The sequence below is a fragment of the Triturus cristatus genome, chromosome 7, assembly GCF_964204655.1.
Source record: "Triturus cristatus chromosome 7, aTriCri1.1, whole genome shotgun sequence".
Taxonomy (NCBI): Eukaryota; Metazoa; Chordata; class Amphibia; order Caudata; family Salamandridae; genus Triturus; species Triturus cristatus.
The window spans coordinates 1743985157-1744009530 of NC_140590.1; the positions used below are offsets into that span (position 1 = coordinate 1743985157).

General features: G+C 42.8%; 1 protein-coding gene across 1 annotated transcript in view; it reads left to right on the top strand.

Moving 5' to 3' along the window:
• The window catches only part of LOC146812978 (killer cell lectin-like receptor subfamily B member 1B allele A), a 446364-nt gene that overhangs the window by 34826 nt on the left and 387164 nt on the right, over window positions 1-24374 (top strand). Inside the window, exon 2 of the mRNA XM_085620001.1 lies at window positions 16073-16171. Coding sequence (XP_085476127.1) covers window positions 16073-16171 — 99 coding nt within the window. The remainder of the gene's footprint in view (window positions 1-16072; window positions 16172-24374) is intronic.

The window sequence follows — 24374 nt, forward strand, 5'->3', positions numbered from 1 at the left end:
AAGCATCGTGGGGATTGGGGACGCTGACAGCTCCGCCAGAGGCACCTCCAAACAAGGTAAGACGCTTGCACAGCAATGTTCCCCCCCTACCCCTATCCCAACTCCCCAAATGTGCCATGAGAATCCCACTCCAGTACAGTTATTAGTGCATGCCAGCAATGCATCATGGGAGATATAGTCCCTGAAAGCCCAAACATGATACGATTAGCACAGAATAACAGGGCATGTGACACACAGTAGCGAGAAGCAGGCAGAGGACATTGAGATACTGTACAGAAAATGTATTGTCATGTCATCAAATCAATGCTTCAGGTACACTTAGCTGATGTCGCTTTTCTGTCCACAGGCACTACTGCGCACAGAACTGCCCATGACAAGGGAGAGAGGGCACACCACAAACACAGCGCAGAGAAGGCCACCACCAGTACTGCCCAGGGAACGGCACCACAGGCAGTCACACCACCCCAGCCAGCATCGCCGCTCCTGCCAGCATCCCCACTCCTGCAGGTTTCACCACCATCTTCACCACCTGCATTGCACAGGTTGAGGAGGCGTCCTGCAGCCAGGTTGGATGTGACCGACTCATCGTCCGAAGATTCAAGGGGGCCGGAAACGTCCACTGTACCCCAGGATGTAACCCATGCCAGTGTGCCTTCCGACTCTGAGGGAGAACACACAGTTGGCAGACGGCGCCGCAGGGCTCAGCCGCAGAGTCCACCTCCCCTTGGGCAGGGCCATGGAGTGTTCTCAGGGCTTGAGGGCACCATGGTGAAAATACAACGCATCCAGGCAAGGGCAATGGTGTCCGTACAGCGACAAATGCGTGGCCTCAATAATACTTTTGGAAACATTGACAAGGGCATCAGCGCCATGGCAGGGGGCATGGCTGAGATGGCAGCGGGCATGCGGGACATGTCCCAATCCATCATGCTGCAGTGCTCAAAGTACGATGAGGACAGGGCAGCACGGCGCAGGGGACATCAGAGAAAGGATCTGACCTCGAGGGCAGTGAACCGGCTGGCGACTGCCACATCGCTGCTCTGCAGGCGCTCTGTGGCGATGCAGGAGGGCCTTGCACACTGCAGCACAGATATGTCCAGGGGGATGGTTAGGGTCACGAGTGCACTAGAAGTGCTGCTCACCAGCCAGTCTGCAACAACTGGCGCTTTGGATGCTGGTGACACAGAAGACACGACCAGCAGGAGCAGCATAACCCCCCCTGTCCCAGACACTCGTCGGAGCAACAGGCGTCAACGTGGTGCCACTGGTACCCCAGCCAGTGAGGACGCTCCCTCAATTCCATCACGCACTGGTGCGCGTGGGCGCAAACATTAAAGCGTCAGGCAAAACAATGACACAATTGGGTGAAGTAACCCTTAACTGACAAAATTTTATTTCTCATTGTTGTTGGAATACGTTTTCCTTTGTGTCGTCGCGTAGTGCTGCCTGATTAAACTACGTTATGGCATTCAACTACTGGCTGTGTCCCCTTACTCATTCAGAAATAGTTGCATGTGATCTCTGCCCGTCTCACTCTCCCATCTGTTGCTGTTGGCACTCCTGCTGCGTTGGCCTCTGCCTCTGCAGACTCATCATCATTGTCCTCAATATATGTCATTTCGACCTCTGTGCCTCTCTTTGTGGCAAGGTTGTGCAGCATTGCACAAGTGGCAATTATCTTGCAGCAGAGGATGGGTGTGTACTGGCGTGCACCTCCACTCTTATGGAGGCAGCAAAACCTGCTCTTCAATAGTCCAAACGTGCGCTCCACCACATTGCGTGTAGATTTGTGTGCCACATTATATCGTCTCTCACTCTGGGTTGATGGGTGTAGGTAGGGAGTGAGGATGAATGACCGCACGGCATATGCACTGTCCCCTAGGTGAGTAAAAGGGAGACATCAGTCACATGCCTCAATACACTATGATTTGCACTGAGTACTATGGAGCGTCACTGTTACTTACCTAGTAGGTATCCTTCTCCAAATTCTCCCGCAAGCAGTCGTGTGTAGATCCCACTGTTCTGGAAGATGTAGGAGTCATGGGTGCTCCCAGGGAATTTGGCAACGATATCAGTGATGATGTTCCCTGCATCGCAGATTACCTGCACATTGATGGAGTGGGTGGACTTTCTGTTTCTGTAGATGTGCTCAGTGGCAGCTGGTGGGCAGATTGGGATGTGTGTGCCATCTATACAGCCAATGACATGGGGGAACTGTGCCATGTGATAAAAGTCAGTTTTAGTTTTCTGCAGTTCAGCCTGTGTGTTTGGGAAGCTGATGTAGTGGTGCATTCTCTGCATCATGGCATCCAGGAACTTCCTGAAGAAACGGGACAGGCAACTCTGGGATACACCGCCCACCGCAGCTATCACCCCCTGGTAACTGCCAGATGCAAGTAGGTGTAGGCTGCAGAGAACCTGCACATGTGGTGGTATGGCATGCGCCCTTCTTGTTGGCTGGTCCAGGAGTGGGTGCAGGTCCCTTATCAGGTCCATGATGGTTTGGGGGTGTAGCCTGTACCTTTCATATATCTCAGCGTCAGTCATTTGAAAAAGTGTGATTCGCTGTCTGTAGATGTGTTCCTCCCGTCTCCATATCCTCAGTGCTGCTGCCTGTAGACGTAGCCGCCTTGCAATGACATACAGAGCGGCCATGTTGTCCACGGTGTTGCATTTTGGGATTGCTTATATGCACTGTTGATGCTTACCACCTGCTTTCTATCAGTGTTAATTACCGACTCTTATTTACCGATTTTCATGGATTTCTTAATTACCGAATTTACCTACATATCTTTTTCCGTTTTACCACTTCATATTTACCACTTCATATTTACCGATTCGGAAAATATGTATTCGGTAAATTTGAATCGGTATTTTAGAATTCGGTAAATATGATTCGGTATTTACCGATTCATTTTTACCGATTATGGGACTTTTGGCCTCCTACATCTCAACTATCTAAATAACGGGTTTTTTACCGAATTTCGGCCGTTACCGACCGGTATTTAGCTACCTACATGAGGCCCTAAAAGAGTACATGCTAACTGACTGAATGATTACAATACTATAAGGAAACAAACTGAGTGAGTGACAGGGTGTTTCCTAGAAGTGTATGAATACTGACATGGATATTGATGGTGTGAAAAACAAGTGTGTAGGTGATTAGAGACCTACATGCATACTGGACAAATGTTTCAATCCATCCATATGTTAAGGCCTGTCTCACTTCAATATTATTTGGATACTGATTAAATCATTAGAGTACTGCAAGGAGAGTGCCTGGGTGAGTTTATAAGTGTTCGGGTTTTGGCACAGTGAATGGATTACTCCATGGTGCTGAATGGGTCACTAGAGGACTCCAAGGGGAATGACAGAGTATTTGCTAGAAGTACTTGGATACTGACTGAATGATTAGAGTACTGCAAGGAGAGTGCCTGGGTGAATTTATCAGTGGTTGGGTTTTGATGCAGTCAATGGATTAGTACATGGTGCTGAATGAGTCACTAGAGGAGTGCAAAGGGAGTGACAGGGTGTTTGCAGGAATTGTATGGATAATGACTGGTGAATCGCAGGTATGAAAGACAAGTGTGTAGATGGTTAGAGGACTACGTGCATAGTGGATAGGGGTTTGAAGCAGTCCATATGCTAAGGCCTGGTCACTGAATGAGCACTTGGGTACTGACTGAATGATTAGAGTACTGCAAGGACACTGCCTGGGTGAATTTATAAGTGTTTGGGTTTTGGCGCACTGAAAGGATTAGTACATGGTGCTGAATGGATCAGTAGAGTAGTACAAAGTCAGTGACAGGGTGTTTCCTGGAAGTGTATGGATATTGACCGGGGAATTGAAGGTGTGAAAGACAAGTGTGTAGGTGGTTAGAGGACTGCATCCATACTGCATAGGCATTTAAAGCAGTCCATGTGCTAAGGCCTGGCTCACTGCATGAGTACTTGGGTACTGACTGAATGATTAGAGTACAGCAAGGAGAGTACCTGGGTGAATTTATAAATGGTAGGCTTTTGGCGCAGGGAATAGATTAGTACTTGGTACTGAATGGGTCACTAGAAGAGTGCAAAGGCAGTGACAGGATGTTTGCTGGTCTGTATGGATACTGACTAGGGAATTGAAAGTGTGAAAGACAAGTGTCTAGGTGGTTAGAAGACTGCATGCCTAGTAGATAGGGGTTTGAAGCAGTCCATGTGCTAAGGCCTGGCTCAGTGCATGAATACTTAGGCAGTGACTGAATCATTAGAGTACTGGAAAGAGAGTGTCTTGGTGAATGTATAAGTGTTTGGGTTTTGGCACAGTGAATGGATTAGTACATGGTGCTGAATTGGTCACTAGAGGACTGCAAAGGGAGTGACAGGGTGTTTCCTGGAAGTGTATGCATGCTGACTAGGGAATTAAAAGTCTGAAAAACAACTGTATAGGTGGTTAGAGAACTACATGCATACTGCATAGACATTTGAAGCAGTCTATTTGGTAATGAATGGTTCACAACATAAGTACTTAGAAACTAAGTAAATCATCAGACTACTTCTAGGACAGTACCTGCGTAAACATTTTAAATTTTCAGTTCTGGTGCAGTGAAGACAATACTACATGGTACTGCACTTTAGTGTCAAAGCATGATTCATTTTTTCAATGCATAAGCAAACACTGGACTTCTAATGCTACTACAACTTGACAACATGACAGGTTTAAAAACATTTATCTGCCACCAAATACATAATGTTACCAAATTGTTCTCTCACAGTGGCTCCCAAATGCACACAAACTCACAGTGTGATTCTAGACAACAACCACTATCCCTAGGAGTTTACCACAACTCATTCACTACAGTGGAAGTGGTAAACGTACTGCACACAATCTACATATTTCACGACTGCACTTTAATGTCAATGCCTGACTAATTTAATCAACGCATAAGCAAAGACTGGCTTCCAATGCTACTAAAACTTCACAACATGACAGGTTTTAAAACAGTTATCTGTCAGCAAATACACGATGTTACCAAACGCTTCTCTCACAGTGGTTCCCAAATGCACACAGACTCACAGTGTGATTCTAGACAAGCACCACTATCCTCATTCACTACAGTGGAATTGGTAAAGGAACTGCACATAATCTACATATTTCACGACTGCACTTTAATGTCAATGCCTGACTAATTTAATCAACGCATAAGAAAAGACTGGCTTCTAATGTTATTAAAACTTGACAACATGACAAGTTTAAAAAAAGTTATCTGTCAGCAAATACACAATGTTACCAAATGCTTCTCTCACAGTGGTTCCCAAATGCACACCGACTCACAGTGTGATTCTAGACAAGCACCACTATCCCTAGGAATATACCAAATCTCATTCACTACAGTGTAAGTGGTAAAGGAGCTGCACACAATCTACATATTTCACGACTACACTTTACTGTCAATACCTAACTCATTTAATGAAAGCATAAGCCATAACTGTCTTCTAATGCTACTTAAACTTGACAACATGACAGGTTTTAAAACATTTATCTGTCAGCAAATACACGATGTTACCAAACAGTTCTCTCACAGTGGTTCCCAAATGCACACAGACTCACAGTGTGATTCTAGACAAGCACCACTATCTCTAGGAGTTTACCAAAACTCATTCACTACACTAAAAATGGTAAAGGAAATGCACACAATCTACATATTTCACGACTACACTTTACTGTCAATAGCTAACTCATTTAATGAAAGCATAAGCCATAACTGTCTTCTAATGCTACTAAAACTTCACAACATGACAGGTTTTAAAACAGTTATCTGTCAGCAAATACACGATGTTACCAAACACTTCTCTCACAGTGATTCCCAAATGTACACAGACTCACAGTGTGATTCTAGACAAGCACCACTATCCCTAGGAGTTTACCAAAATTCATTCACTACAGTGGAAGAGGTAAGGGAACTGCACACAATCTACATTTTTCACAACTGCACTTTAGTGTCAATGCCTGACTCATTTAATCAACGCATAAGCAAAGACTGGCTTCTAATGCTACTAAAACTTGACAACATCACAGGTATTAAAAAAATTATCTGTGAGCAAATACACGATCTTACCAAACACTTCTCTCACAGTGGTTCCCAAATGCACACAGACTCACAGTGTGATTCTAGACAAGCACCACTATCCCTAGGAGTTTACCAAAACTTATTCACTACAGTGGAAGTGGTAAAGGTACTGCACACAATCTACATATTTCACGACTGCACTTTAATGTCAATGCCTGACTAATTTAATCAACGCATAAGCAAAGACTGGCTTCTAATGCTACTAAAACTTGACAACATGACATGTTTTAAAACACCTATCTGTCAGCAAATACACGATGTTACCAAACACTTCTCTCACAGTGGTTCCCAAATGCACACAGACTCACAGTGTGATTCTAGACAAGCACCACTATCCCTAGGAATATACCAACACTCATTCACTACAGTATAAGTGGTAAAGGAACTGCACACAATCTACATATTTCACGACTACACTTTACTGTCAATACCTAACTCATTTAATGAAAGCATAAGCCATAACTGTCTTCTAATGCTACTAAAACTTGACAACATGACATGTTTTAAAACACTTATCTGTCAGCAAATACACGATGTTACCAAACACTTCTCTCACAGTGGTTCCCAAATGCACACAGACTCACAGTGTGATTGTAGACAAGCACCACTATCCCTAGGAATATACCAAAACTCATTCACTACAGTATAAGTGGTAAAGGAACTGCACACAATCTACATATTTCACGACTACACTTTACTGTCAATACCTAACTCATTTAACGAAAGCATAAGCCATAACTGTCTTTTAATGCTACTAAAACTTGACAACATGACAGGTTTTAAAACAGTTATCTGTCACAAAATACAAGATATTACTAAATGCTTCTCTCACAGTGGTTCCCAAATGCACACAGGCTCTCTGTGTGATTCTACACAAACATCACTATCCCTTGCACTATACCAAAACACATTTCATCATCTAGAAGAACTACTACATTTTAGTATAGAAACATAACATAACTCCTTTCACAAATTCATAAACAATGTCTGGTTTCTCATACTACCAAAATATAAAAACAGCACAGTTATCTGTCTGCAAACACATGAAAAACACAAATGCTTATCACAGAATGGTTTCTACATGCACACACACTCTCAATAAGATTGTAGAGCAAAAAAAAGGTACTCCCTACACTTTAGCAGAAGAAATACATTAGTCTGATTAAAATCAAAATAGTCTACATACATCCCCTCACAATTAAATAACTCACCTTTCAAGATGTTTTGTAGATTAAGACGTATATCAGTCACACACCAGATATCAGTCACACACCAGATTTTCTTATACAGAATCTCTGCACTGTGCACCTGTCAGCAGAACCAAAGAATGACAAAGTTTCCCTCTCTTTTTCCACACATATACATGTAAACATCAAATCACACTCCTTCCCACATAAATTCAAAAGCAAACCCACATTTCTATTGGTTAAAAATTTCAACCCTTTCCAATTGACATAAACCTCAACACTTCCCCCAATCTGCCTTCTGCCCGTTACCATAGAAACAGGTCATGGAACACTGTACTGAGGACACAGGTCAGAAGTTCAGCACACACAATGTTGCTGATCAAGACAGCAAGTGTGCTTGACTTCTCAACATATCAGCTTATCATATATAATGTTCCTTACAATCAGTTTTTGTTAACCAATAAGAATCATGCGTTTAAAAAACAAAAATATGCACCCTACCTTTCAGTGTAGAAGGTTGTCAAACAGCCAATGATTTCTTGTCTTTTTTCAAAATTGCATCTTAGCCACCATTTTAGAAACATCTTACATTCTAAACTGCCATTTTATTTAGAGAGACCATCTGAGTGCATCCAGACCTCCTTACAAGATGCTTACAGTGTTTATTGTGGGACACAGCTACATTTTCTGGAGCCAAAGGTATGCAGAAAACAAAGGCATTCACAAAGACCTAGGTTTGCCAAATGTAGACATTAAATGGATTGGACAGAGAGGGTTAAAGTGGCACCAATTGATGCCATTGGTGAAATCCTTCATGCAAATCCAACACCCTGACCTCATACTAGGGCACTGTGGTGGCAATGACCTAGGCACTTTGACTGGGGTAGGTCTGGAAATGCTTATGAAGGACACCTTTGCAGAACTGATTTCACTTTTCCCTAAAACTGTCTTTGTGTATTCTAACATATGCCAAAGGCAGAAATGGAACTGGTCCGATGATTTTTGTCCACAGATTGAGAAAGCTAGGAAACATGTGAATAAATCTGTTTCTGCTTTTCTCCGAGACTACAGAATGGGGTCCATTTACAATAACAATCTGCGCTTTCATATGCAAGAGATGTATAGGAGAGATCGAGTACACTTTACTGATGAAGGAAACAGAGTCTTCCTCAACAACTTTAGACTCTGTATAGGTACTTACTTATAAGTACCAAAAACTCTCAATCAACACAACGGCTCTTTTTAGAGCCACTCAAGAACAAAACACTTAAGGTTAATCTTTATCTCCCAACAATTTCATTTTTTTTTCCTTGGATCCGCAAACCCACCGCGAGAGGGTCCGTGCATCCAACGCGATAGGATGCGTGAACCGTGCGCGCATTTCGCAGTTTCAAAAACCTTCTGGGACCTCTAGAGGGTCAGAGTATTTCCACTCTGCCCCCTTTATAAGTTTTACACACTTTTTCAGCTTCTACCGAGGCAGAAAATGGCCGCCAACAGTTCCTGGTTTCGAATGTAGAGAGACACTCGACAGCCAATTAGCATTCAGCGCGCGATCGGGAGGGTGCGCGCTCGGTTCGGGGAGGGTGCGCTTATGGTGCGGGTAGGGTCCGTGGATCCTCCCCGGCCATAGATATCACTAACTTTTTTACCCTCATTTTCTCAGAAACTACTGAACAGATTCACACCATATATGCAAAAGGCACGAGTCTGAACTGAGGACTACCTCTTTGCCAAATTTGGTGTCATTCCGTTCAGCGGTTCGGGCTGTAGCTGCGACAACAGATCCTATGGGAATTTGCATGGGAAAAACACGTTTTGGGACCCCCTTTTTTCTCGGCCCCCGCTTGAAGGATCACCGCAAATCTTTCAGGGTAGGAGCGGAGCGGAGCTGGCCAAAAGTTTGGAAAATTTCACGAGGATTCGTCAACCGGTGCCAGACTTATTGGGAATAGAATGTTGCGGATTTCCTATGGAAAATAGGTCCTAACTATAACTACCTACTGGCGACCGCCAGTAGGTAATATATTTATATATATTAGTACAAGAAAAAATGGTCACAGTGGCTGACTGCTATTAAAATCACATATATAGAAATGAATTCAAAACCATAAAGAAATTCAAAACGTCACATCATAGAATAGTGATTTACTGTGGTTTAATATTGCATCAAAGAAAAAGAATTAATTCAAGCATAAAAATATGAAATTAATCAATATTTTTATGAACGTCGGTGCTCAGAAAGAATAGGGAGGGAGTGAGTGCTCTGGGAAAGTTGAGTGATTGTCCAGGAGAGCGGAAAGGCAATGTGGTTCAAGTATTGGAAAAATAATGAAGAACCAAACCGGTCTTTAACGTGACAAAAAATCTATATAGAAAACATAACAAATTAGGCACAGATAAACAAGTCTCTGTTGCCCACGTTTGATGCAAATACTGATATGTCAATGTTTCGACCCCTATTATCATAAAGGCTGCTTCATCCTTATTGTGGGGTCTTCATCAGGACTCAAAGGAGTAGTGTGGGAGGGATAGGAGCACCATTCAAATGCAGCTTGAAAAATATCGAGCTGTATCAATTTTAGATTGTGGGCCTTGTTGGCTCATATAAATGAAAAACGATTCTTGTATTGATAGTGAAAAAGAAGCTTCACGGCAGGAGACCAGAGCCGCCAGCGGTTACTCATCAATCGTGTTTGGATAATCAGGTGCACATCTTGACACCTTTTCACTATCAATACAAGAATTCCAACTTTCCAACTTCCAACTTTCTTCAGACTCAGTTGGCAGGCATCATCGTGTGGCTTAAAGCGCTTTAGCCATCTATTTTTTTTAATTTAAACCAATAAGACGCTTGGTGGTCAGCAGACGAAGAGAGCAAGCGTGAGGCTCAGAAGATATAGAAATAATAACTACACCTTTTACCCTCGAGTATTCTAGTTATATAGGCAAGTGCATCAGCGCCCTGATGACTGCTGCGCTATAAGATCCTTAACTGATGAGGAAAGTGTACTCCAAATTTTATAGAAAATTATAAAGCAAGTGAGCTGTAACTACCAACGGGTAAATACAAACAAAGGTATTGTTATAATACAAAAACAAACATAGTTATACCGTAAAAAACATTAGGTTAAATGTTCGTTCCACTGGACAGTTCTCTAGCCAGAAGTTACAGGACTCCATCACCCTTTCCCGCCACTAGCCCCAGTCACATATAAACAAGCTCACTGCAACTAATGAAACCTGCCTGGAAGCAGTGTCCTGGTAAGATTCTATTTACATTCATCTGTACTCTGGTTATTGGCGGCTACTGTGGCATTGGATGAAGTAGCCAGGGCCTAAATGCATCATGTCCTGTAGAGTGTCTGCAATGTTTTCACCTCTTTTAGAAGGCTGGGTGGGAGGCCCAGCCCAGATGGTTTGCCTGCAGCTTCTCCAAATGTGAAGAAAGCTACCACGAGGCACAGTGGTCTCTTGGCCATCAGTGCAAACTGTGCTGCAGAGAGGTCCTGGGCTCCCTTCTCCTTCAGCTGTGGTAGGAGTGGGTCCTGTATAAAGAAAAGCATCGGTATAATGTGGAAAAGTTGCATGCCAGCAACTGGAGGTGATGTTCCTCCTGTCAAAAAGATAAGACCCTGTCACAAGTATTTATACATGACAATAGGAGCATACCTTACAATACTGAAACATTTGTGTTTACGATTCAAAATCCAACACTGCAGAGTTTGATATATTTTATGTAATTAACAAAAAACTTTGAAAGAAGTACTAACATATCTTCTACCTGTCCCTCTTCACATTCACTACGAGGGTCAGACCACTGGTTTAGTACATTAGAAAGTACTTAAGAATTTCTAAAACTCGATTTCTTGAGTGTCCCAGTTATTGCATCTTCGATTGTTTTTGGTGCTGCTTAAATGCTTTGCACTTTTCCCTTTCCTCACATTAATCCATCCAAAACAGAATTTCTCCTCATTCCTGCCTCCCATTCTCACCTTCAGGTGATGTATCAGCATCCTCAACTAAAACTTCCATCATCAACTGTGGCAAATTCCATATGAGTCATTGTTGACGAAAGATTCAATCTAAAGTCACAGGTCAACATGACCAAAAAAGTGTGCTTTCAAATGTGTCTGCTCCAGGGAATTTGAACTTCGAACCTTTGTCAATTAATGGCTTATGGCACAATCACTTCTGGAATCCCATATTTCTGGGCCTATGCACTACTACCCCAACCACAGCCTTGAAATCAGAACCAAAACATCTCCTATTTGAAAGACATTGTAGTTATTCGCTCATCACGTTAGAATACACTGGCCACTTTCTCTCCGGCCTCTTTGCTCTTCGGTGGAGTCTTAGGAGCAGGAAGGAAGCAAGAACCAGGATGCACCCAGGCTCCCAGAATCCACTAGCTAATCAAAGTGCTACGTTACAGCAGTGTTGCGATTGGTCTGAGGGCCGTGGTTCAGCGCTCTGACAGGGGCTTGGAGGCTGGACATGTTTTCCACATAGGCTGTGTATTACAGCCGGTGGAAAACATGCAAACTACGCACAACCGTTTGGCCGGTCCGAGACGGTTGGCTAAACCGTCATGCACAGCTAAGAGTGCAACCACCCCTCTCCCTGTACCTGTGACGTCCAGCACCACCCCACCCTAGCCCTAACCAGCTGAGCCAGAAATGGAAAATAAAAATGATTATAATGCTGTGTTATTATAATTTTCTTTTTCCTTTTTGAAATGCTCACAGAGCAGTGGGGCAACGCTCCTCTGCCTGCGTGGAGGAGCCGAATCTATAAGCAGTAGAGAGGACATCACAGGGAATCAGGAAATATTTCATCTAAATCTGATGTTAATTCAAACCCGTCATTAAGGGTACAGTATTTTTATGAGATGTGGCCTTGTGAGGACTGGACACCATTGACTCTTTCGCATTTGAACAGCTGATTTCCCCAACCCCTCCCTGATTCCTACAGATTCCTACAGACCCTCTACTCCAGAATTCTTTAAGAAGAGTTTTCCACCTGAAGCTTTTGCTGGGTTGAAAATAGAGGCAGTATCTTTCATCTTGATATTTTGCATGTTTTGAATTTTAATTACAAGTTTCTCCTCACAGTCAGGTATTATTTAGGAATTCATTAACAGCCAGTGCATGAGTTTAAATACATTTCTTTGTATGGCACAAACCATATGCCACTTTGCACTTGTACTCCAGATGAACTGTAAAAAAACAGAGGTTCTTCAGGATTTATTTATTTTTTTAAATTGAGATCCAACATAATTTAAAATTCATCCATATAACACAGAACCATATCTTGGTCATGCACCAATAATCAATAAATACAGCTTACATATTCAGGAATATACAAATATGCGGAGCAGAAAAAGAACGTGAATAACATTGCGTTAAGAATCATGCGAAATAAGATATAATACAGATTTTGCATTAGAAAGCGAATAAAGTGCATAATGTGCTTAAAGTGCAAACACGGAAAGAATATGCAAATGTGCAAAATGTAAATACTAAAATGTATATGTAATCATCCTAGCAACCCCTTAAAATACGCAGTGTGCATCTTTCTTAAATACAAAAGGAATAAATAATATAATATGAAAATTAGCAGGGTACCGGTAAGATCCTCTAATCTAGCCTTAATCTTAAATCAAAATACCGTTCCCACAGTTTTTCAAATTGCCTAATGCCACCCTTTTGCAGTGTTAGCTAAAAGTTTTGTAATAATTTTATAATCTGAGTTCACTGACGTAATTGAACGATATGAGTCAGGATCCTCACCGTCCTTCCCCTTTTTAAAAAAGCTTACTACATTCCCTTTGTGAAATGACGCTAGTATCGGGCCCCCCTCTAGCATTGTATTGGCAACCAGTAGAAAGTATTCAAGTAGATCCCCTGAGAAGACTTAAAAATATTCCGCTGGTAGACCATCTGGTCCACAGTCTTTGCCATTGGGAAGGTTCCTAATAACCTCAGCCAGTTCTTCTTTAGAGAAGGGGCACGTGATATTTACCCTTTCATTCTCAGACACTGCCGGGATTTTCTGTTCCCGTAGAAACTTCTCAAGGGAATCATTATTAATTGATTGTTTTTGTCTATAAATACGTCTATAATGCTCTAACATAATTTCACCGATGCTGACCGAATCCTTGTTCCGCCTACCGGTAACAGGGCATTTCAACGCATTTCTCCGATTTTTCCCAGATTGTTCCTGAGCCTGCCTTGCAGGAAACCTCCCTGTGAAAGTGCGTCCTTCATATACCTTTTGCATATAAGTTTGATTTAAGTTTTCACATTTTAGATAATATGCCTTACTTAGAACCCGTTTAACCTGATCAAGCTTTCTTTGATTAAGAGCAGATGGACTTCTTAATAAACAAGGTTAAGGTGCCAGTTTTGGGGGGGTAAGCTTTTCAGGTGTGAGTGGGAAGGCAAACCACTCACCATACCTTTAGGGAGGAGGGAGTGTGGGGGGCTGAAGGGGGAGGTTTGGTAGTGGAGTGGGGGAATTGGGAGCAAGGGGTTAAAAAGAGATCCATCCTTACAATCAATTGTCAAATTAAATTTTGTGATTAGAACTGCACGCATGCACCAAGGAAGAATGGGGGCAGATGCAATAACGCTAAATCTTGATAAATGTATACAATATTTTGTATTAATTGGGGGCAATATTGCTGTGCCGCGTGCTCTGTTAATAAGCAAAGCATCGGGGCTCGCTCCGTATGCTAGATGGCCTATTTAATTGAGATTCTTATTTTATATTGGGACTTTCAATGATTAAATAATATATAGTGTTACAAGATAAGATGAATAATATTCTTAAGGTGGTTTCCCTGAATGTTAATAGCCTTAATAATAAAAAGAAAGTTCAGGCTACTGAAACCTGGATTAAAACGTAAAGTCCATCAGTGGTTTTAATCCAAGAGACTCATATACCAGTGGAGAAGTTAGTAGAATTATCCATGATTAGATCCTGGGCAGCATATCGGGGTTTTTCCTCTTCCCATGCAGTACATCGGGGGACTGCAATTTTTTTGGGGAAAAATTTGAAGCGGTAAATTCTGAGAATGATAAAAATGAAAGGTGGTGTTGGGTGACGTGCAGGTTGGGGTTAAGAGGCCTAACATTTGTTAGCATTTATGCCCCAGTCGAGGCTAATGTCGAGCTATATGAAGAAATATTTCAAACACTAATACAAATTCCCGCTGAAGTAATTATAGGGGGAGATGTTAATTTCATGCAAAACCCTAACGTTGATTCTTCAGTTAAATACAAAAGCCAATTAAAACCAAAAACCTATTTAAAATTATAGTAAAACCCTGGGATTAATTGATCCCTGGAGGGAAACTTACCCTACTAAAATTGTGTAAACCTGTTTTTGGGCCAGATTTTGCACTTCTTCCCATATTGATTTCATCCTTGTGTCTAAGACCCTGATATCTAGCAATCAGCGAATCTTACTAAATGGATATTCGGTTCACGCAATGATCGTTCTTGCGGTTGAGTTAGGGAAAGATTTAGTACATCCCAGGGGCTGGGCTCTAAAAAAAATAATATTTAAAGGAAGAATAGTGGGTGCTATTCTGTAAAACGGAGATAAAGGAATTTCTGGCAATAAATCACGGGACTGCTCCCTCCCATATTGTTTAGGATTCATTAAAGGCACACATTTGTGGGTTGGGGACAGGTAAAGATTTAAAAAAAGATAAAGCACAAAAGCAAACCTTGGAACAGTTCTTTAGCATCTTGATAAACCGCAATAGGTCAAATGATGTGGCATGGCTGCAGCAAAACTGATTTTAGTTACAGTGCTAAGTATAGATGGCTCTAACACCACTGCATGTCCCAACCTCCGGCTGTAACATACGGGTATGGACTCAGCCAGGGACTGCTTCAGTGTCTGCTGAGTAGAAAGTAAATAACATCTTAAAATCCCTCCTAAGAAGCTAAGCTGGTCCATTCTCAATGCTCTGCCATGCTGAGTGACACACAGTATATAAAACAGTGATAGATGGAATACCTGAAATAATCTCAGCAACTGGTAATCACTCGGGCTGCATCCCAATCCATTTTTATTTTCGCACGAGTTGATGTCAACTCTAGATTGGACCCAGCCAAAAGCAAGTCAGTCTTGACTCTGCTCCAATCGGAACAGTTCAGCCTGAACTGCCAAAGCCAGGTCTTCCCTGAACTGGAACCAAGGAAGTTATTGGCTCATCAGCCAGGTACAGCTTGGTTCCAGTGACACAGTGTGGACGGGACCCACATCTGGGCATACCCATCCCACTCACATGCAGAGCGGCCCATGACGTGGTAAAGAGGAGTAATGCACCACTCCTCTGAAGGATTCCCCAGTGATAAAGCTGGTTCATATTTCCTAAAGGTAGCTCTCATCACGTGTGAGGGCATTGCCAGCAGCAAGCAAGTACATTTGCTGCATAGTTCTCATTGCCCATTTATGGCATGTGTTGATGGTTGCCTGGTGGGGGATAACAAAGTATTCTGAAACTACGCTCTGCTCTTTGGTTCATAGCGCTCACTTGCCCTTACCTCGAGTAGGGCTTCTCTGAACCTTATTTTATTGGCATTTTATTAGTAGATGGGATGGGATCAATTATGGGGTCATCCTATATAATCTCCAATTTCTGGAAACGTCACAATTAGTTGTGTGTTTTCCTAAAGTTAGTGCCTAAAGGCATTATTCTATGCATATTCATTAATGAACGATGTATTCTTTTTTTCTCAAATGTTTAATTCACAGGTGATTCCCAATGCCCCACATGGCACAGACGCACACTATGGATCAGCGGAGGGCTTCATATAATTGCTGTACTGGTTATCATAGGATTTGGTGTTTGGGGTAAGTACTGAACTTTTGTGTGTCTTTGATAGCCGGTTCAGTAGTGATGGTTTTGTCATTTGTGAGTGCCATTCAATAATTCAAGGTCACAAACTAGCATGGTTTTATTGTATGATTCTAATCCATGACTAACAAATACAGCAATGTTATTGACGAGTCAGTAAAAAAATCAGCAATTAACGTTGAATAGCTGAAAATATTTGACATTTTCCATGCATTAGATACAGTGATAGTGTTATAGAAACACAAATCTAAGGATTTGTAGCTTCATGTTCTGACCAGAGATATTTACTGCAGCTTGGCCCTTGCTGGTGGTGCATCAGGCAGCTATCTGGTCTTTACTGAAGAATTGGCAGTCTAAATATTTGGGAGTCTGGGAAAAGGAGTCCCATAAAGGAATATTGTTGAAATAATGGCAAATTAGAGGCCCCAAAGAGGGATATAGCAGCCAATGCTGATGCATCAGGACAGACACCAGAAAACCAGTGAGATAAAGGATATCTTGGATAGCTGAACTCTTTCTACCAAATGGTCTAATATTAGATTTAGGGCCTTATTTAGAGTTTGGTGGACAGTATGTTGTCACAAATGTGATGGATTTTTCATTCTCCCATTTGCAAGTGCATTATATCCGAATGCACTTGCAATACGGTGGAGGGGACATTCGTCATGTTTGTGATGGAATATCCGTCTGCCAAACTCTAACTCAGGCCCTTAATCATCATTCAGGCCCTTATAATCCAAACTATAATAATATAGAGATTTGATAATTATACTTGAATGGGAAGGAAGGATAGGCCTCATAGTAATTAACAAACACAACTACCAAGTCTCCATTTGTGATCCAGAAAGGGACTATGCTTGGATGATCAGATGTTTGCTCTCTGTGCCCAAGTGCCATGCCTAACCAATCAATCAACAACCATCTTTCAGATACTGTCCTACCTCCTAGAAACTGTGTATTGCAGTTTATATAATGGAAAATAGCTGGCTTCAGAAGATAGTTAGTGATTGAAGAAGTTGATTTAGCAAATGTTCATATGCTTTCAAGAATCATGGTGCACTGATGACTTAAGGATGTCTAATTTTACTTCATAAAAAAACAGCTGAGTATAAAACAAGTAAAGGATATTACAGGGTTAGAGATTGCTTTGCACCCCACATTTTTTTTTCTGGGTGATACAGTCGAGTGCTCGGACACCTAGAGGAAAACGTATTACCAAATTGTTGGTAGCTGCCCATCTGACAATAGCACATTGGTGGAGATGTCAGACCATGCCCACTTCACAACTTGGTGGACCAAAGTTTATCTATATATGCCATGGAAAAACTTATGGCTTTGGTGAGGTACAGGTCAAGACCCCATTCATTTTTTACTTCTATTAACTTAGGTCCAGAATTCATTCAAAAAAAATGACACCTGGTGTTTGCTATCCAAGCTTCTCTGATGAATCGGCCAAAAGACCAAAACTCTGAAGAGAAGCAGTCCCTCTGCCACCTGGTATAGCTCAGAACTTAAAAATATGAAACAAATTTGCCGTAAACAAGAGAGATTATGGAGGAAGGACTATAGCTTGATCGAAAAGGAAAAACTGCAAACTTTGTATTGCTAAATACAAAGACCTCATCTTAACTACTAAATCAAAAATTTTCACTGAAAAAATAGAACAGGCCAAAAACTCTTCCAGGGAACTGTACCGGACCATCACCTCTCTAACTACCATCCCTTCCTTCAACTTCACAGCATCAAGTGGCGACTTCCGTAATGCCTTAGCACTCTTCTTTAAGAAGAAGGTCCAAGACATTTTTGACCCTGAATTAAGGAGCCCCAGGCCCTGTTCTCTGCCATTCTCCAGCCAGTCTAAACAGTCAATACATGACCAAATACTCTGAAATATCGGAGGAAAAAATCAGACAGCTGATCCTGATCACCAAATCCGGCTCCCCTGCTGATCCATGTCCATCTTCCATAATCCACATTGTGCCAGAAGTGGTGGCAAAAAGCTTGCCACCATTTCTAACACCATATTTAAAACAGGGATATTCCCAGAGGACTGGAAGAAAGCCTAGATTCTGCCCCTTTTAAAAAAGCTTACTCTTGATCCCCTTGACACCAACAATTATCGTCCTATAGCTAGGCTGCCCTTTACAGCCAAAGTGGTAGAAAGAGCGATGCATGAACAGCTGTCTCTTTTCATTGAAGAACACAATCTCCTGGATTCCTCTCAATTTGGTTTCCGTAGTGGACAGGGTAAGGAGATGGCTCTTTTAGTTGCCACTAAGGAGATCAGAGCCACTCTAGACTGTGGGGGTAGACCAGCTCTGGTCTTACTTATCTCTCAGCAGCGTTTGACACAGTCGAGCACGTTTGTTTGATCAACTGGTAAAGCATGCTAGGAATAAAGGACAATGCAATAGCCCTGCTTAAATCTTTTCTCTCTTCCAGAGTTCAATCAGTTCAGCTTGGCGAATACACTTCTGATCCCTATGTCCTGCCATGTGGAGTTCCTCAGGGATCATCGTTGAGCCAACTTTATTTAACATCTATGTTACCCCACTGGCCGCACTTATTCGATCGTTTGAGTTTTCATTAGTTTATTACGCAGATGATACCAAATAATTGTGTCTCTTTCCAACTCTCGGCAAGGGATTGATGAAGCCTTTCACAGCTGCATGTCTGCAGTTAGCGACTGGATGGGCAAGTAGTGTCTTAGGCTTAATTTAGCTAAGACAGAGGGGATGTTATTTGGTCATAACACATCTTTCTGAACCCCGTCATTCTGGCTGAAAGATCTGAGGACTCTCCCCACTCTAAAAACAAAGTTAAGAATCTAGAAGTCCTTCTTGATAACAAGTTGATCTATAAAGATCATGTCAATGCAGTCATCTCCTCATGTTTCTTTACATTAAAAACCTAAAGGAAAATATAAAATCTGATTCCAAACAACCTAATGAAATCAGTGGTCATTGCCTTGGTACTCTCGCGAGTTGATTACCGCAACGGCCTCTATCTCAGCCTACAAGCCAACACTATACAGAGACTGCAGGTGGTGCAGAACTCAGCAGCTGAAATGCTAAAAAATCAGCCTAAATTTCAGTCTGCTACCATAGCTCTGCGTGATCTTCACTTGATCCCAGTGAGAAAACGAGCCACATTTAAATCTCTATGTATCGCCTATAAGGCCCTTGTTGGAACAGGCCCTGAGTATTTAAAAAAAAAAATCTGCTGGTATATTCCCAGCATATCTCTCCGCTCACGTCAGTTAAAAAAAGTTGTGGTGCCTCGCCACAGGCTAGCCACCTGGAGTGGCAGAGGCTTTGTGAAAAATACTACTTTCCTCTGGACTGGACTAACTTTCGATCTAAAAATGGCCCCAAATCTTTCTATTTTCAGGAAAAAATGTAAGACCTGGCTTTTCTGTAACTAAAGTCTTTTCCTCTGTTATCTGGATAATAGTTGGCATCCTTATAGCTTAGACTTGGAACCAAGACGCCTCAGGGCATTAGAGCGTTTTACAAAAAAACAAATTACAAATCAAATCAAAATCAAATCGGTGGGTGCCAAAGTCACTAATTAGCAAAGTGGGGTGTGTTGTATGGGTTGGTATTGGGGGGAATGGGGACTCCTCAGCATTGACTAATATATATTTATTAAAACAAAACCTACACGCTCCATTTGCGGATGGGTGGGAGAGGAATTCCAAAGCTTGATAGAGGATCTGGTACTCCTATATTATTTGATCTTTGGGGGCTTAATCTGGAACGTTCTTATTGATCATTTGATATCATTAGATGCTGTAATTATTTTTATTTTTATCACACTAGCAGCCTGTGCGTGTTATTTTGTTTAGTGATTGGACTTCTTTTTTTGCAATAAATTGATATTATTGAGGGAAAGCTCTGATGCTTATCACCACTTCAAAACACACTATTGGCTGCTAAACTCCATTTAGGACATCTCCAATCTGACACAAAAAACAATACTTTTAAATGTTTGCCTCCCAAGTAAACAATACCACACAACTGATAAGCTTCAGCCACGTCTACATGAAATTGGCGGCATTGTAAATAACTGCGCAAAGTAGATATCATTGGTTACTGCTGGCTTCAATGCAAACAGAAAAAAGGGTCATCTTGACCTGAGAGAGATGACTTGTTGGCAGTTCCCACTCAAGTGATGCACCCAAATGAGCATGCCTGAGAGGGTAGAGCACTCATAGCTTCTTCAACAACATGGCACTAAAGTTCTTAATGGAATGTTCCCTCTTTATAGTTAAGCCAATGCACAGAGCAGTGTGAGACAACTGATGCATTAACATTTCTGTTTTCTGTCTCAGTCAGAGCTCCTAATATTAATTAGGGCAGAAAGAGACAACCAGTCACAATTTATTACACTTAACTGAGCTTCATAGTATTTATAGTTCAGTCAGTTACACTACACAGACATCGCTAGATGCCATCAATTGAAAACTACTCAGATATTTTTGACTTTCTCACCAATTTACTATGGATGAATCTCAGCATCAGTTAGGTGTGTCTAAAACTAAACCTGCATTTTATTTCTGGTCTTCATGTGCTACTCTGGGGTATAAACATATGGATGCTGTATTAGACACCCTGAGTGATCCCAATTTTACTATAAATGCGAAGACAGATACAAGCCTGGATATCACATCTCAGTTTAGGGGCAAGGCTGTAAACGTTTTGGTGAATATTCATTTATTAAAATATCTGTACAGGAAAAACGTAGGCAGGGAGTAAATAATCAGAAAAACGAAAAGAGTAAATACCTCAAATCATTAAAGATGGTCTGTACAAAAAGAAACTTGGCACCTAGTTGTAAATTATCAAGAATCAAGGAAATACTTGGCTAAATCTGTTGGGAAATGCAGTATCCCAAGATTATAGAAAATGTTGGTGATTACTCAGCTATGATTCTAGCACATAGAAAAGAAATGCTCACTTTTTTATATGCCTAAAAATGAGAAAAGCATTGTTAGAAATGGCGGTCTCTCGTTGGCAATGGCTGGCCAATGTCCAAGTAGGGACCCTTCTTCCTAAGTCAGAGTAAGCAGCCTACACCCTTTGACAACCCCTGCTCAACCCTGTGGTAACGTAGCACGAGCAGCTAGGCTTATCTCAGAGGCAGTATGTGAAGCATTTATGACCATACACAGTAATATAATGAGGAACACTACAAATGGACACCACTCAAGTAGTTATAAAAAATAGGTATATTTATATAGACTTAATCACAAGACCAATAACAGTAAAAATCCACAATACTAGAAAAATAGGGTTACTCTAAAAATGCTGCAAACATAGTTCAAGGTGCACAAAATGATGTTCAGTTCAATGCAGTGGTTTCTGCGACCCTTTTACTCACAAAGTATCTGGCTTCCGTAGCAAAGCAACAAAAATGTCGCTAAGGAGTTGTAGCGATAAATTTCCTCACGCTAACCAGCGATGCGTTGAATCCTTACCGCAAGGGAGGATGATGCGCTGGGTTGCGGGCAGGAGAAAGCGACAAACTTCTTCACGCTAAGCCGGTGATGCGATAAAATCCTTGCCGCTAAGGGAGGATGATGCACCAAGCCTGCTGCGTGTGCGATCCTGCTGCGATGAAAGAAAATGGCGCTCCGCGAGGGAGCGACGATCCTGATGCGATGCGGGGAAAATGGCGAACACTCGGCGTCCGCGCTGCGATGAGCTTGATGCGATGATTTGGGGTTAGCGAGCGCTTTGGGGCCCGCTAACAAGCAATGCAACGATCTTCGGGATAGCGGCCGTTTTCAGGCCCGCAGACAGGTGCTGCGACGAACTTCGGGATAGCGGGCGTTTTCAGGCCCGCTGACGGGTGATGCGACGATCTTCGGGATAGCGGCTGTTTTTAGGCCTGCTGACGGGTGATGCGATAATCTTCGGGGTTAGCGAGCGCTCGGTAAACAGCAGAGCAACGATTTATCTCACGCTGACCAGCTGCAGCGGCCCGCTACGGCGGTTAGTGACGATTTTCAGCACTCTTTTCTCAGCAGTAGAACTAGAGGCCCTGGAACTCACAGGAGCCTCACCTGCAGATAGAAATCCTTGCTGGGAGGAAACAGGAGGCTGGTGGTGGAGTCTGATGTGCCTGAGACTCCATCAGGAGGCTAGCTCTCTTCTAGCCCTTGGGTGATTGCTGTAGCAAAAATAAAAGTTCCTTCAAAGTCCTTTTCCTCTTCTTCCAAGTCCAGTAGTAACCACTGCAGGCCAGTCCCAGAAACAGCACACAAGCACAAGGACAGTCCTTCTCCTGCAGATTCCTGTAGTCACACGGACAGAGGTTCTTCTTGTTGTCCAGGAGCAATACAAATTGTAGGGGTTTGGGCACAAATATTTATACCCCCAAAGTCTTTGTTCTTAGGGGTCACAAGTCTCTGAACCCAGCCAGAACCAGTACTGCCCAGCCCTGGAGCACTTTGTTTACCAGGCTGCATCCTTCCTTTCAGAAAGAGGGGGTCTGCCTTCAGACGCACAGTGGGAGGTGGAGCCAGCATTCACCTTGCCAGGCACAGCCCTATTCAAGTGCAGGAGCTACCCCTCCCCTCACTCCAAAGCAGATCTCTCTATTCAACCCAGGTCTGACTCAGCCTGCCCTGTCCCTCCAAAACCAGACAGCCAATACACATAATAGCAGAGCAAACTGGAAGGCTTAGGCAAGAAAGTACCTATCCTCTAAAAGTGGTAGTTTCAAACACAGAATATAAAAATAACCTTCACTAAAAGATGTATTTTAATATTCTGAGCTCAGGCATACTAAATTCGTTTTTCTACCATTTTCTGTGGGTCAGTTAGGACTATAGAATGTAATAGCCCAGACCTCCCATTCTGACCTATGGAGAACAGGTAGCCTTACAGTAGTGAGAAACGAAATTGGGTGTAATTCACTACTAGGACATGCTACACACATCAGGACATGTCCTACCTTACACATACAATGCACCCTATCATAAGGGGGGCTTACAGGATGCCAAGGGAAGGTTTAGGGGCTGGGAAGTGGGTGCACTTCACAGCCAAGATGGCAGTTCTGGACTGCATGCAGACACTGCAGTGGCAGGTCTGAGACACACTTTACAAGCTGCTTCTTTGGGTGGCACAAACCAGTGCTGCAGGCCCACCAGCAGCATTCGGTTTACCAGCCCTGGGCACACACGGGCCACGCTACTAGGGACTAACAGGTAAACCAAATAAGCCAATCATGGATGTACCAATTCACATGTCATCTTTATATAGGGAGCATTCGCGCTGTGGCACTGAATGGCAGTGGCACAGCGCCCAGAGCATCTATAACCAGCAAAAACAGAGGAGACACAGCGAAAAATGGAAGGGAGACTCACGCCAATGGTGCCAGGTCTAACACGCGTCCCCTCCAGCTGAAATGTAGGGAGAACTACCCATCCCTGGGAAGTTCTCATCACTAAGGAGGAAAAATCTGGACAGACCATCAGCAATGGCGTGTTCTGTACCAGGGTGATGTTCCACCGTAAAGTCCATACCCTGTAGGGAAATGGACCACCTTAACAACTTGGGATTCTCACCCCTCATCTGCATCAAACATCTGAGGAGCCTGTGGTCTGTCTGAACCCGGAAGTGAATCCCAAACAGGTATGGTCTCAGCTTCTTCAGTGCCCAGACCACAGCAAATGCCTCACGCTCAATTGCACTCCACCTCTGTTCCCATGGAAGTAACCTCCAATGATGAAGGCTACAGGTTGGTCTAGTCCCTCCTCATTCATCTGTGACAAAACAGCCCCACCCCATGCTCTGAAGCGTCTGTCTGGACAATAAATTCCTTAGCAAAGTTGGGCGCCTGGAGTACGGGTGCTGTACACATGGCAGTCTTGAGGGCATCAAAAGCTTTCTGACAGGTGTCACTCCAGTTCACAATCTTTGGCTGCTTCTTGGAAGTCAGCTCAGTCAAGGGGGCAACAATGCTGCCATACCCCTTGACAAACCTCCTGTAATAACCCGTGAGTCCTAAGAAGGCCCTCACCTGGGTCTGGGTCCTTGGGGGCTCCCAAGCCAGGATGGTTTCAATCTTGGGCTGTAGAGGTGCCACCTGGCCACTCCCTACCTGGTGTCCCAAGTACACCACAGAACCATGCCCAATCTGGAACTTACTGGCCTTGATTGTGAGGCCTTCTCTGCGCAGCGCCATCAACAC